Raw genomic sequence first — 13,453 nt, forward strand, 5'->3', positions numbered from 1 at the left:
CACAAATCAGTCAATGACTGAGTGGTGGGCTAGATTCTAGCCATTCCAGTCCAATTCTGACACTTAGCATCTAAAAATCCATTTTCCGTAAATGTATTTTTAAGAAACTACCAAGACAGAGCAGAGCGGAACAAATGGAAATAATTTCTGCAGTGTTATTTGGCACAATATCTTACTAAACTTACTTGAAAAGAATTTATATTTAACTTGGATTACATTTAATATGCAGTTTACATTCTAAAACATACGGTTTTGTTTCAGAACCGATCCCACCTTTTTCTGAAAGCCACTGCAACATTCCCATTAACAGCAGTAGCAGATTCCAAATGAAAATTTTGCTTCTAACATTCAAAGGAAATGCTGTAACCATTTTGTTGTTTAATATTAATTAGAGGGGGTGAGATTAATTAGAAAAATAAAGATGCTGCTTCTGGCTGAGATGTAGGTTTACAAGGAATATACACATGAAAATAAGGTTGATTTTTATTTACTTAAATATCTCCTTACCCTGAGTTTCTTTGCTAATGTGGCTTTAAACATTTAAAGTCCTGTTTACAAGGAAACTCTGAAAGTAGCTTCAAACCATTATATCCCTAATTGAATTCCCCAGGAGCACAGTAAACTCAAAGGAATAAAGAAAGAAATCATAATATTTGCTGAATCATCTCCAAACATCTCTCACTGCGAAGTTGCATGACCTGTTACAAGCCTGAATTGATGATTGTAGCTGAACTGCTGAAACCTCTGTTATTTAGATAGAAATCGTATAAATTGCTGCCCAATTGAAATACACAAATTAAATCATACCTACCTTTACTTTTTATCTCTAATTATAAAGATGGCTTGCACAAAACACTAGTATGTGTATATATATATTCTGATGATAAAAGGGCCTTAAAAAGATATATATGTAACCTCATAAAGAGCCAGGCTACTCTCACAAATTGGCAGAGAAGAAAGTCAATAAATTCAAAGGAAATAATTTTGTGGTATACAGAAGTAAAATAAATATGGCCCTGAGAAGTCAATTCCCTGGTTCTCTCTGGAAGAAGTTTTCATCTAGACTTGCAAAAGAAATCCACATATTTCCTTTCCTCCCCACCCCTTCCCCCAGCTTAAATCCCCCAGCTTTTACATATCACTGTCCATACCAGGCAGATTACAAGGAGTAGCCATGGCTAATATCGTAACATGTTAAATAGCTTCACAACCCTGTCAACTTACCTGGCTTGTAAGTTATTCCTGGGGGGAAAAGGAATCCCTGCTGGGCTGCAGCAGCCGCTGCCAATGTCCGCTGGTCGTGTGGAAAAATTGGGATCATGAGCGGAGGCATGTGACCCTGAACCTGCTAAACAGAAGACAGTCTCTGATCAGAAATAGCACAAATTTGTCCTGACAGATAACTCCTCAGCACTGATAGTGTGCCTGCATTCACAGAGTCCAACCAAACCTTCTCCTAACCATAATCCTTGCCAGTTTCACATTGTCACATCAAAGCCATAGTAGCTTTGTTCTCCCTCAATGTCAAAGGTGCAACAACCTGTACTTTTTTTTTTGTTCTACTAAGTTTTGCTTAAATCTGGGCCTGCTCTAAAAGAAGATTTCTCTCACTTTCCTTTTTGTTTTTTATCCTGCTTCTGTACTTTATAGTTTCATTTGTTTCTAAAATGATGTTACGTTCAAGTGCAAAATTCAAACACTTTTAAAAAATTCAACCTACTGAACCTATACGGCAAATAATTCAATGTTTTCAAAAGACTAGCAAAATTTCAGTACCTCTTTAAATGAAACCAAAATTCTTGGCTTTCAATTAAACTAATATTTTGCTTGTCTATCCAGTTTATAGCTTTAAACACTATCATAAAGCCTGATATTTATTGTGTGGTATTGGCCATTTTAGAATTAATCCCATTGCATCAAATTTCATATGACCTTCATAAATGTATCAAAAGCCAAAACATTGAAATAAAATAAAAATACAGAAGCAGAAAATTATTCAGATACTCATCAGGATTTATTTTTGGGCAAAGAGAACTAGAGAGGTGGGAATCAGGAGATTTTAATATTCAACTTTATTTCTCCAGATACCTGGATCATGACAACTATGCCAAAAGATGGCTGGATCCAATGAAATGTCATGTTTCTTTTTTCTCAGAACTAATGCAAGGATTTTGCCGATGATTACAAAAAAGTATAAAAATGAATTGTTTTATAATCAGAAAATAATTCCAGCCCCTTCTCTTGTTGCAAATGAGTGGTTTCAAATTCTATTAAAAATAAACTTCAATGGCTTTTTGTTGGGATTTAATTCCTACAAAACTTTTCTAGTGGTAAAAATCCATATGTTGACCTATGACACTGTTTAAATAGTGCCAAATTTTCTTGTCATATCCATGTTCCTCTCCCAACATCTGATGCAGACCAGAAAGGCTACTGTGTGTGCGCTTCTAAGAGAGCTAATTTACCAACAACTCTTCTCTGGGGGAAAAGCCCTAAGATGTAGGTTAATAAAGGTCAAGCAAAACATAAACACTTTACAGTATTTTTCGGAATCCATTTCTCAGGAAAATCAACTTATAATAAAAAGGTCTTTGTGCAATTACTGCCATGGCACTGGGGCGTGAAAGAAACTAGCTATGAGCAGCCATTTCTTTTATTTTAGCTGACGTAAGCCCAGTTTCTCCATGTTAGCGACAAATTTAACATGGTTAAATTGAAGTCGATCCCCCTGTGTCCAGTATCAACTTTTTATACACTACCAAGTTGGTTGCATGATAATTGTTCCTGTAGGCCGTTGAATAAACAAGCAAAAACAATGTCAGTGTCTAATGGCGGCAGTACACCATCAGTTAGGAACTAAATAAAATGAGTTTCACAATAATTTTGAGTGTTTTTAGAGTGTATGTTGAATCAAACTGATCCAGAGTCATCCACAACTACTGGAATCAAAGTAGTAAAGAGTAAACTTGAAGTCATCTATCATCACAATAGCCATGTAGACTATAGCCAGATGGTGCAGACAAAAGCCAAAAGACAACTGCATTTACTTGAGAAGGAAGCAGCAGTGGCCATTTCTGGAAGTGACTGAAGTTTGTTCCTCTGGTGTGCATGATTTATGACAACTGTACATTAAAAGCAAAATTAGATGTTATAGAAGGGGCTGGGTTGCTACTCAAATATATTTGATTCCCCCTCCCCTCTGTCTATAATATCATCCAGTGAAACATATTGTGTGACATGGTAGTCATACTGTGAGTGCACCCCCCCATTACTATTTCAGATCACTGACTGCTACTGCACATTGGAATATATGGTAGTTTATTTATGCTAAAATTTCAGAGAAGATCTATTCATGTGTAGATCTGGTATTTTTTATTTATTAATTTATATTCTCTCTAAAAAATGGAAAACTAGGATATCTCAGGGCAATAAGGGACTAGCCCTTACCAATGTGATAGCTATACGTATGGTGGCCTATCTATCTATGCATCCATCCATCCATCCATCCTGCCCTTCATCCAAAGATTACAGGGCCATTCACAATATAAAAACAAAAAAATACATACTACAGTGGTACTTCAGGTTAAGAACTTAATTCGTTCTGGATGCCCATTCTTAACCTGGAGCGGTTCTTAACCTGAGGTACCACTTTAGCTAATGGGGCCTCCTGCTACCGCTGTGCTGCTGCTGCGTGATTTCTTTTCTATTTCTGGGTTAGCGGAGTCTGTAACCTGAAGTGTCTGTAACCACTGTACATACAAATGAAGACAATACCCCTCTGACAGTTTAAAAGGACATAGATTGTTTAATTAGCCAAAGGCCTGTGAAAAGAAGAATGTTTTTGCCTGGCACCTAAAGATATGCTACAAAGCCGCCAGGCAAGCATCCCTGGGGAGAGCATTCCATAAACGGGGAGCCACCACAGAAAAGACCCATTCTCAGGCCTCTCATGGAGAAGGCACACAAAGAAGGACTTCAGATGGTGATCACAGGGTCTGGGTCACTTCATATGGGGACTGGCAAGCATTGCAATTCTGAGCTGTTTAAGGCTTTAAACCAGCACTCTGAATTAGGCCTGGAAACTAATTGGCAGCCAGTGAAGTCAGGCCAGGATTGGTACAATATGCTCAAACCATCTTGCCCCGGTGAGCCACCTGGCCACTGAATTCTGCACTAGCTGAAGTTTCCAAACTGCCTTCAGAGGCACCCCCATGTATAATATGTTGCAGCAATCTAACCTAGAACTTACCAGAGCATAGACAACAGAAGTTAGGTTATCCCTGTCCAGATAGGGGTGCAGCTGGGCCACCAGCCAAAGCTGACTGAAGACACTCCATGCTACTGAAGCCACCTGAGCCTCAAGTGACAGGAAAGATCCACAAGTACTATACCCACAAGCTGTGTACCTGCTCCTTCAGAGGGAGTGAAACCCCATCAAGAGCAGGCAACCTTGCACCCATCCAGTCTAGGTAACCACCAACTAACAGTGCCTCAGTCTTATTGGGATTGAGCTTCAGATTGTTGGCTCTCATCCAGTCCGTTACTGAAGCAAAACAACGGTCCATCACATCTACTGCTACACCTGCAGATGTAAAGGGAAAGTAGAGCTGTGTGTCCTCAGCATATTGCTGCCAACATACTCTAAAACTCCAGATGACTCCACTCAGTGGTTTCATGTAGAAGTTAAACAGCATAGGGGATAAAACTGAACCCTGAGCAACTCCACATTGAAGGCTCCACAGGGCTGAAGAGCACTCCTCAAGCAACACCCTCTGGAAACGACTACAGTGGTACCTTGGGTTACATACGCTTCAGGTTATATACGCTTCAGGTTACAGACTCCGCTAACCCAGAAATAGTGCTTCAGGTTAAGAACTTTGCTTCAGGTTGAGAACAGAAATCATGCTCCAGCGGCGTGGCGGCAGTGGGAGACCCCATTAGCTAAAGCGGTGCTTCAGGTTAAGAACAGTTTCAGGTTAAGTACAGACCTCCGGAACGAATTAAATACTTAACCCGAGGTACCACTGTATTCAAGTAGGACTGGAAGCACAGTGAGAAGCACAGAATACCTTTGATAGGGGACCCATAATATGGTAAAAAATAAGGTGGAGGGCAAGGAAAGTGAAACCACCATGTGCTTTTCTGATTTCCAGTCACAAGGGCTTGAAGCTTACAAAGAGATTGTGGGAATGAAGCTTCCACAAACCTTCATACTTTAAGTGTGGATGTTCTCAAATCCTCTAATATCCAGATAATGTGGCACAGTAGAAGCAGACAAGACTTAGTGTCCCCTTTTTTCTGAGTAAACCAGAAACAAGTGTATATTGGAGCACCAGGACAAATGTATAAGGTGTGTAGTGAGAATAAGAATCCCTACACAGGACAAAAGGCATAAGGTATGCACTATGGAGTGAAATGTGCCCTCCCTTTTTTAAAAAAAATAATAAAATAGCATACACAGTGATGATAATTTGAACTAAGCGACTGGCATTCTCTCTGGGTATGCTGGAAGCAAACATTGAAGATGTAGCCCTTAGTGTTTTATGCTCGTTGATCTAGCAGGGTGAGGATAGCCAGCTTCATTAAGTCATATAAATTCTCAAAAAGGTTAATTGCTTCTCTGTTCCTTGAGTCTTTCTGAAAAATCATGACACCAGCAGATGCCAAAGAAAAACTCTGGACTCTCTTTTCTTCCTCTTCAGAAAAGCAATATAATGTTGCACCAACACCTCTTTCTTTCTGTCTCCTTTGCTAACTTGATGATGGTGCCTTTTTATTTTTGCCATCTGCCCTGGAGCTTCATTAAAGATACATGAATGGACTAACTAGCCTGATATCTTGTGAGGAACAGGTGCTATTGTTTGTCCCTGAAGACTTGCACTAAAGATCTGACTCTGAATACTTGAGAAAGAGCATCTGCAGCAGTCAGTCAGAGAGCAACTTGGCAAAGACCTTGCTATGTGCTAATGTGCAAACAGAGTGACACTCAAGGGGACTCATTTTCTCTTTCATGAAGATTTAACTTTCTTTTTTCTAACATGATTGAAAATAACTACTGAAATCTGAACAATCCTCTTTGTTTAATGTCTGTCACTCAGCTACAGAAGAGAAACTACAAGAAGTTCTGATTTCATTCCCTGTAAAATACAGATCCAATGAAAAGTAATTCTTGATGTCTCCCAATTCACAAAACAAATTGTCAGTTAAAGTAACCACAGTTGAAGACTGTTGAAAACAAAGGATTTTTTAAAGGCTTTGTCTAATTCTGCTGTTGCCTCAGATTTTAGTTTCAGGGGATTGCTAAATTTAGGGTTCTGTTACTGCTTTGTGTATTTAGCTGTGGTATTTGCAAGTACCAGCCTTTCTCAGTTCCACAAACAGTTATGGCTTAAATCATATAACATTTTGTAATAATGGTATAACCCTCCAACACCTTGGAGCGGCTTTGTATCCATCAAAAAGGAAAAAAAGTTTTATATCATCCCATCACCAAGCAGTAGATTCAGTCTGCTTAGATTCAGGCACTTTTAACAGCACTAAAGAACTGGCAAGTGTCCATCACATTAGTAACATATGCTTTAATATTCCATATGCACTGTATATCCATCTTTAAAGATGTGCACAGATGTGTATTGATTTATGGTTCATGTTTATTTGTTGATACACAAATTTGTTATACATGCTGTAATTTAAAATAAATAAATAAATAATCTCTGAGTAATATTTCCTATTTTTGTAATGAAGTATGTTAAAAGGTAATTTATTTTGGATAATTTAAACAACTGAGTGAATAATATTATAGTTTGCACTAGCTCTGATTCAGAAAACTGTCAAAAGTTCCTTACTAAAGGCCAGAGGCACTCTATAAAGACACAAGGGATGTCTTACTACAGCTTTACAAAACTCTACCAAACATTATTGCACTGTATTGCCCTATATTTGACATTTTAATATAAGAACCTTATTCTTTGCCTGTAAAAGAATAAAAAGAAGTATACACAGACATGCAGGGCTAGTTCGATTCAGGAGTTCCTTGTGTATATATAGAGCAAAGCCAGCTATAGATAGTTAGAGGTTAGTATACACACATACAGCAAATGTACAGCCAACAAATTCCCTAAATGTTGGGAAAGCCCTGCACACTTTAAAATACAATCTACATGTAGTGTTATTAGTTCCAGTCTACAATCCAATTAGGGTGTGTTACATTACTGCACTCATAGTTTATGACAAATTTATGATGAAATGGTCATCTGATTGTGTCAGGCTAAATTATGCACCTAGATTACCAACAAGCCTATAATGAGATGAGTAGTGTGGAGCTGGTTCATCAATATGTTTCCTCTTTGCTTCTTTCTTCACTTATACTTGATGTAAATCCATATTTTTACTGCCTGTCTACTGTTGTGATCAGTTTGTAGCTATACATTTAGTCATATAGTATAATACGGGAACAAAAAGACATCTAAATCCTATTTTATAATGCTAAAAGAATGAAAAATGACTAATTAAATAACTTTAAACTGTCTACGCTTTCATGAAAGAGTCACTAGGAGGGAAGGAAGATGTCTCAGCTATAAAAAAATTAATAAAACATGTTATGCAAAAGTGAATTTATGGCTCATTTGGAATTAGAGATCTACCACCTTCTCAATCCATACAAATGCATAATCTTGTCAATTAAATATTATTGTTAAGGTCTAGTAGTATGTTAAAATCACTTTAAAGTGCAACTAAGGAAAATTCATGTGTGTTTATTACTCCTTATGGGTCTATTAGTGGGCATTTTATTCAGATTCGTGTTGTAAAATCTGCATAAACTCAGCATATTGTTATCCCCATGTGTGCATTTGTTTGGTTAAAGCATAACAGCAAATCTCAGTTACTACAACTTCTGAAAAAGTCAGGAGAGCTAAGAGAGTCTCACTTTTTAAGCAGAACGAAACAGTTTATGGCTACAAGAGAGAAAAGTTGACTATTATGCAAATTTTCACAGTCAGTGGTCACTCTGCCATGACAGAAGACAGAACAAGTCCATTAATTCAAATATCCCATAAGACTAGTGAAGAGGTATATGTTGCATGTTTCCACTCTGCCTTGTTCATCGGAAGTAAGTAAAAATACTAAGGACACATATTTTTATTCAGTGTTCATATTCAAACACATTAGTTCTACATGTTAATAAGGTCAATTTAGGTAATGACTGACCTAACTTTGGGATAACACTAAAACCTGCAGTTCATATGCCCTCCATCCCACACAACCAAACAACAAATCTCTCCCTCTCTCTCCCCCTGTTTTCTTTAAATTCTTACTAACATTTGTTTTTTAAACAATGGTGATGTATGGTGTACTCACACAAAACACAAGGTTTCTATTTTATAGCATTACAGATTATCTAAGTTTACGTGGGTTGCTCCATCCCACCCCAAGATCTTGCCTTGAACCTCTGCCAATAGCTCTAAGGGAAATGGGAGGGTAAATCTAATTATATTTTGTTAATGTAAAGGAAAATTCCCCATATATCAGTAACATATATATGTAATATTAAGAGAAAGAGAAGTCAGTCCTAAACAAATACTTCAGCCCTAAACATATTTATCAAATCCTGATTCTAACAAAACATATCTAAATATACACATTTAGTACCCAAAACTGCATATTGTTATAGGTTTGGGGTGCCAGAATTTGTGGGTGCAAGGTACTCATACGTCCTAGAAAATGTTAGAAGTTAACCAATATTGGTTTACTGTATTAAGAGAAGGTGCCATAATGTTAAAATGTTAAAATATAAGCCATGTTAAAAAAAAAAAAAAGACAGGCTGGCTGATGAAGTAATCTCCTGGAGAGATGGACCATTAAAAGAGCACCAAAAATGAGTGATGACCCATTAAGAACGCCATTAACAAAGACTCTCTGGACTGGACAGAAAATGGGGAAATCCCCTACCTGAGGTAAGCGATAGTTAGCAGAGACAAAAGGTCAGAGTTTCAGGAGGGAGGGGCAGAATTGCAATGGGCGATAAAAAGGCCGGTTTTGCAAGCTGCAGAGCACAATGAGGGCTGTCTGTTTTATGCTGCAGAGAGGGTCGGACACATTGTTTGGGGTCCCTTTGAATCAGAGTCTGCAGCAATGGAAGGAACAGGACCCTCTTGGGATGTGAATGCTCTGCACTCATCTTCATCCAGGCTCAGGTTGTATGTGCAAATAAACCATATATCACAAAGACACCACAATGTCTCATTTGCTGTGCCTCATTGTCCCAAAGGAAACACATACCCTGGTAAGTGCCTGGTACCCCTGGAATCTTGCACCACTCGGAGACTGGGGTGGTGTGTAACAAAATTCTTAACTGATACAATTCCTATGCTAATTTAGTAATGTATGTATGTATAGTTTCCTATTTCCGGTAACATCTAGATTCTGGACAACAGAGACACATGGGCTAAACAAATTGCACACTTTCCTGTCTTGGGCATGTGATGCTGGTGTCATCCACATTGTTTCCTTCTTATGGAAGCTACTGCTGGTGCAGAATGTAGCAGCTAGGCTGCTTAGTGGACCAACAGGTAGCATTGGGGTTAAAGAGGCTGCACTGGCTGCCAATATGCGATTGGAAGAAGTTTAACTTTATTAGTATACAAAGTCCTAAACAAGTTGAGAGCAGGTTACCTTAGAGGCCACCTTATTCCTTATAGACCTGTCTGGTCACTGAGATCATCTGAAGACGCTCTCCTAGTGCTGCAAGATGCTCCTGAAATCCATCTTGTGGCTACCCAGAGTCTTTGCTCCACATGGAAGGTACCACGACACTATTCTCCCCTTGGAAATAAAGCACACTCTGACCATTTTATGGGTTTGGCATATGCTGAAAACTTTCTTGTTCAACCAAGTATTTTCAGAGTGAAGCCGTAGGATTGTATTTTATGCTGTTGTATATTGTTTTGTATTGTATGATTTTTAAAAAATCATTTGTACACCACTTTAAGGTTTTTAGAATTTTCAAATAAAACAAAAAGTTGGTTAGAAAAAAACGATTCCTCTGCAATCGCTGTGACTAACTGCCAAGTAAATGTATTTAAGAACAGGGTGCCAATATCTTTTTCAATAAAATATTGGTCCCTAAGCAATTACAGTATTCTTCAAAGAGTTCAGTGTAACAACATTACCATGAAACCTTTACTGCAATATAGTGCTATGAAAATAAAAAAAACAATTATTTTCACAGCTCTCATGTGAATACTATTTTTTCCCCATCATTTGTTCCCATGCACTCTCTTGCATCACACAAAGTGGTCAACACCTATGGAAACTCAGTTTTCCAGATCAGTTCCTATAATATTCATAGGCATAATGATCATGGCAGAAACCATTAAATTAAGTGCAAGAAGGGGAATGTGGAAGCCAGCAATGGAAGCTTGGGAATGACATACAAAAGAACTTACAACCCAAGGCTGTATTGTTTTTAGTATTCAGTTGGAAGCTGCCCAGAGTGGCTGGGGATAGAAATAATAAATTATTATATTATTATATAAGGCAGATCTATAAGATCTTTGAAGGGGTGCGTGGATGTGTGAAAAGTTAAACAGGAAGTAAGATTACAAGTGGTCCCACTTTCTACATAAGAGAATATAGGATGGCTCCAGATCAAGGGCTAATCCACACACCACTATTGGACTTCTTTTCCACTGTAGCATCATTGAGGTCAACATAGCTTAAGCATGGCTGCAAGGAATCCTTACTCCACTGGAAACCCAGACACTGATCTCAAGTGTGTCACTGCAAAAACTTCAGAAATATTGTTATCTGAACTGTGACATTCATGTCTCTGTTTGCAATATTGCAACAGAAGTGCAAGTACAGAGTCTTTCTTCCCTACATCAGTTCTGGCTGGAATAGTACAACCTGTCTGCTGACATGTTGCACTTCCTGCATCAGCTTGTGGACGCAGACAGTTGTGCCTACACAATCAGTAATATTCTGATCATCAGTTTAGGAGTTAGATACGCAGTGACACCTATGCTGCTGTGCCATTGTTTACAAAGTGACTGACTGCTTTTCCTGTCAATCATTCCAGAATGGAAACCATGGTACTCTTCTTCTATACACATTCTCTAGCTTGCCCAAACAGTAATAACGACTCAGTTCCAGTTCCTATGCAACAATTTCTGACTGTAGGTTTCCATGATGAAATACGCAGTCACATCTACTTAGAATTATTTGTCAGTAACAATGAACCTTTGTCCAGCTGTGACTATTTCCCCACTACTACAGCCAGGCCTTATCTGCTCAGGAAATGCCTGTTTTAACTGACAGGTAGGAGATTAAATCTACAGCTGCTGAAACACAATCTCCACTGTTAGATAGGCTTTCATTGAAAAGCACTACAAACACATAATTTGTTTATGTTGTACCAGCAATCTTTGACAAAGCAGAATGTCTAGCTGAGACAAATGTGGTTAAACCCATTTATTGTATTATTTCTGCTACACAGAGCAAGCTCTTAAAACATAGAAACTAGTGAAGGCACAAAGCTCTAGCTGTCTAAAGAAATCAAGAATAGATGACTTCTTGTTACACTAGCTCCCTTTACACAGCAAAGCATGCTCCCTCCTGGAAAATATCCATTGCATTTTTTAAAGCTATGAGGTTCAATGATACTTATGTTCTCAGGCTCTAAGATTTATTTGTTTTGCACCAGGCAATAGAAAAAGTTAACCATTATCTTAATAACTGGCAATTTTAAAAACCATAACTTTATAAAACAAAAAACCATCATGCTTTTTGCATGAATTTATTTTTTTAAATATCTCTTAATACAGATGACATGCTGTTGCATACATTTATATATCCTTCTTATATCCAGGAACCTGAGAGGGTAGCAGAAGATTCTACACACAATGTTGCAAATACTGTGATCTAGAACAGGCTCCTCTGTGACAATCTGAATAGTGTAACCCATGCTCCTAACCATATTTGAGGTCTCTATATACTTCACTCATGCTTGTGTGGCGTAAACATTCTAACCCAAATTAACTCTACTGTAAGTTGTGCGCATATGTGCATAGAGTAGCATTCACTAACATAAACTTCACCTTCTCTTTCAAACCATGAAATCATGTGTGTGTTTCCTAGGTACTGGAACAACAGCACAAGTTACCAAACAGAACAATTTTAACAGAAAGAGCAATGCATAATTGGGAGGGACTGAAACTGAGTTAGCATCCAGATGCACCAATCATCAATCACTTTCATCCCATATTGCCCTATTTCTCATGAAACTTTTTACAAAATAATTATTTTTTAATTTAATCTTATCTGTAATAATCACTGTTGGATTTGAAAGCTAACCCAGGAACTGCCACTCACAATGCTGCATTTGGCATATATATATATATATATATATATATATATATATATATATAGTATGCTATAAATGGGCTGAATCCATGGGGAATCCCTCAAAAAGCATGGATAATGAGGGGAATCCATAACAGACATAAACAAATGCATAACGATGTCTGTGGCCAGCATCATTATGTAAGATATATCGGCATGTATTTGAATGTACAGCTTCAAACTCGGTGTCTATTACATTGATTCAATCACAGTGTGGGATTCAAACAAACCTTGCCTTTGGAGAGAGAGAGGGGGGGAGGGAGGGGGAGAGAGAGAGAGAACTGAGCATGATGCACCATGTGAGAAGGCAATGCAAGTTTTACTGTTAGCACTTCGTTACAGCAGGACTACATGGAAAAAACAGGTGCCCATCCTTACCTGAAAACAGATATTCCCTGACCCACACTTCCCAGCCTCAGTATTGCAACCTTTAAAGCTGCTGTCATCTCAAAGCTGCATTCCAGTTCTACACACAAGGGACACTTGGGAAGATTTCGTATTAAGAATTAGAGACCAGTTTTAGTTCAAGGGCTTTGATGCACACCTTCCCATGTTTTTTAAGCATGATACTCATATCTTCTCCAAGAATACAACAATAACACTAGCAAATCTTTTTGGTAATTATTAATTTCACTGTAGAATAGATTTCATTGCTATGCTTGGCTTGTTAAAAATGTATTTTGTTCACCTCAGGGCACAGCATTAGCCTGTGTATTTGCTCTTTCCATTTTTTCCCCTGGTTCCCCAGGTTTTGTTTAAAAATTCTACTTAAGCCCGGATATTAATCACTGCTCAGAGAGTAAAAGAATCTGCAGGAACAGCTGAAGTGCTATACGCTCCCCCTTCTTTGTCTCCAGACCAGAAGCTAGTTAGTACTGGCAGGTTTTACTTATATTTGTGTAGAGATATTAACAAGACATAAAGAAAGAAAATGAAGGGGAAAAGTTAATTAAGAGAACAAGAAGGGCTAGCCTGGAGGTATGTTCAGTGGAGCGGGCTGTCAGGTTGCAAATCACAGTTCTAGTCCTGGGTTCCCTAGGCTAGAAAGGGATGA

The 13,453-nt window shown here is 38.1% G+C and overlaps 1 protein-coding gene across 13 annotated transcripts in view; it reads right to left on the reverse strand.

Moving 5' to 3' along the window:
* The window catches only part of SOX6 (SRY-box transcription factor 6), a 451,295-nt gene that overhangs the window by 92,020 nt on the left and 345,822 nt on the right, over nt 1–13,453 (reverse strand). For 12 of the 13 annotated variants that reach the window (XM_081925936.1, XM_081925935.1, XM_081925934.1 and 9 more), the window contains one exon: nt 1,225–1,348. In XM_081925936.1, the coding sequence (XP_081782062.1) occupies nt 1,225–1,348 (124 nt within the window). The remainder of the gene's footprint in view (nt 1–1,224; nt 1,349–13,453) is intronic. The other variant, XM_081925927.1, reaches the window with a different exon arrangement.

The sequence above is a fragment of the Podarcis melisellensis genome (assembly GCF_964234715.1).
Source record: "Podarcis melisellensis genome assembly, chromosome: 1".
In the NCBI taxonomy this organism is placed as follows: Eukaryota; Metazoa; Chordata; class Lepidosauria; order Squamata; family Lacertidae; genus Podarcis; species Podarcis melisellensis.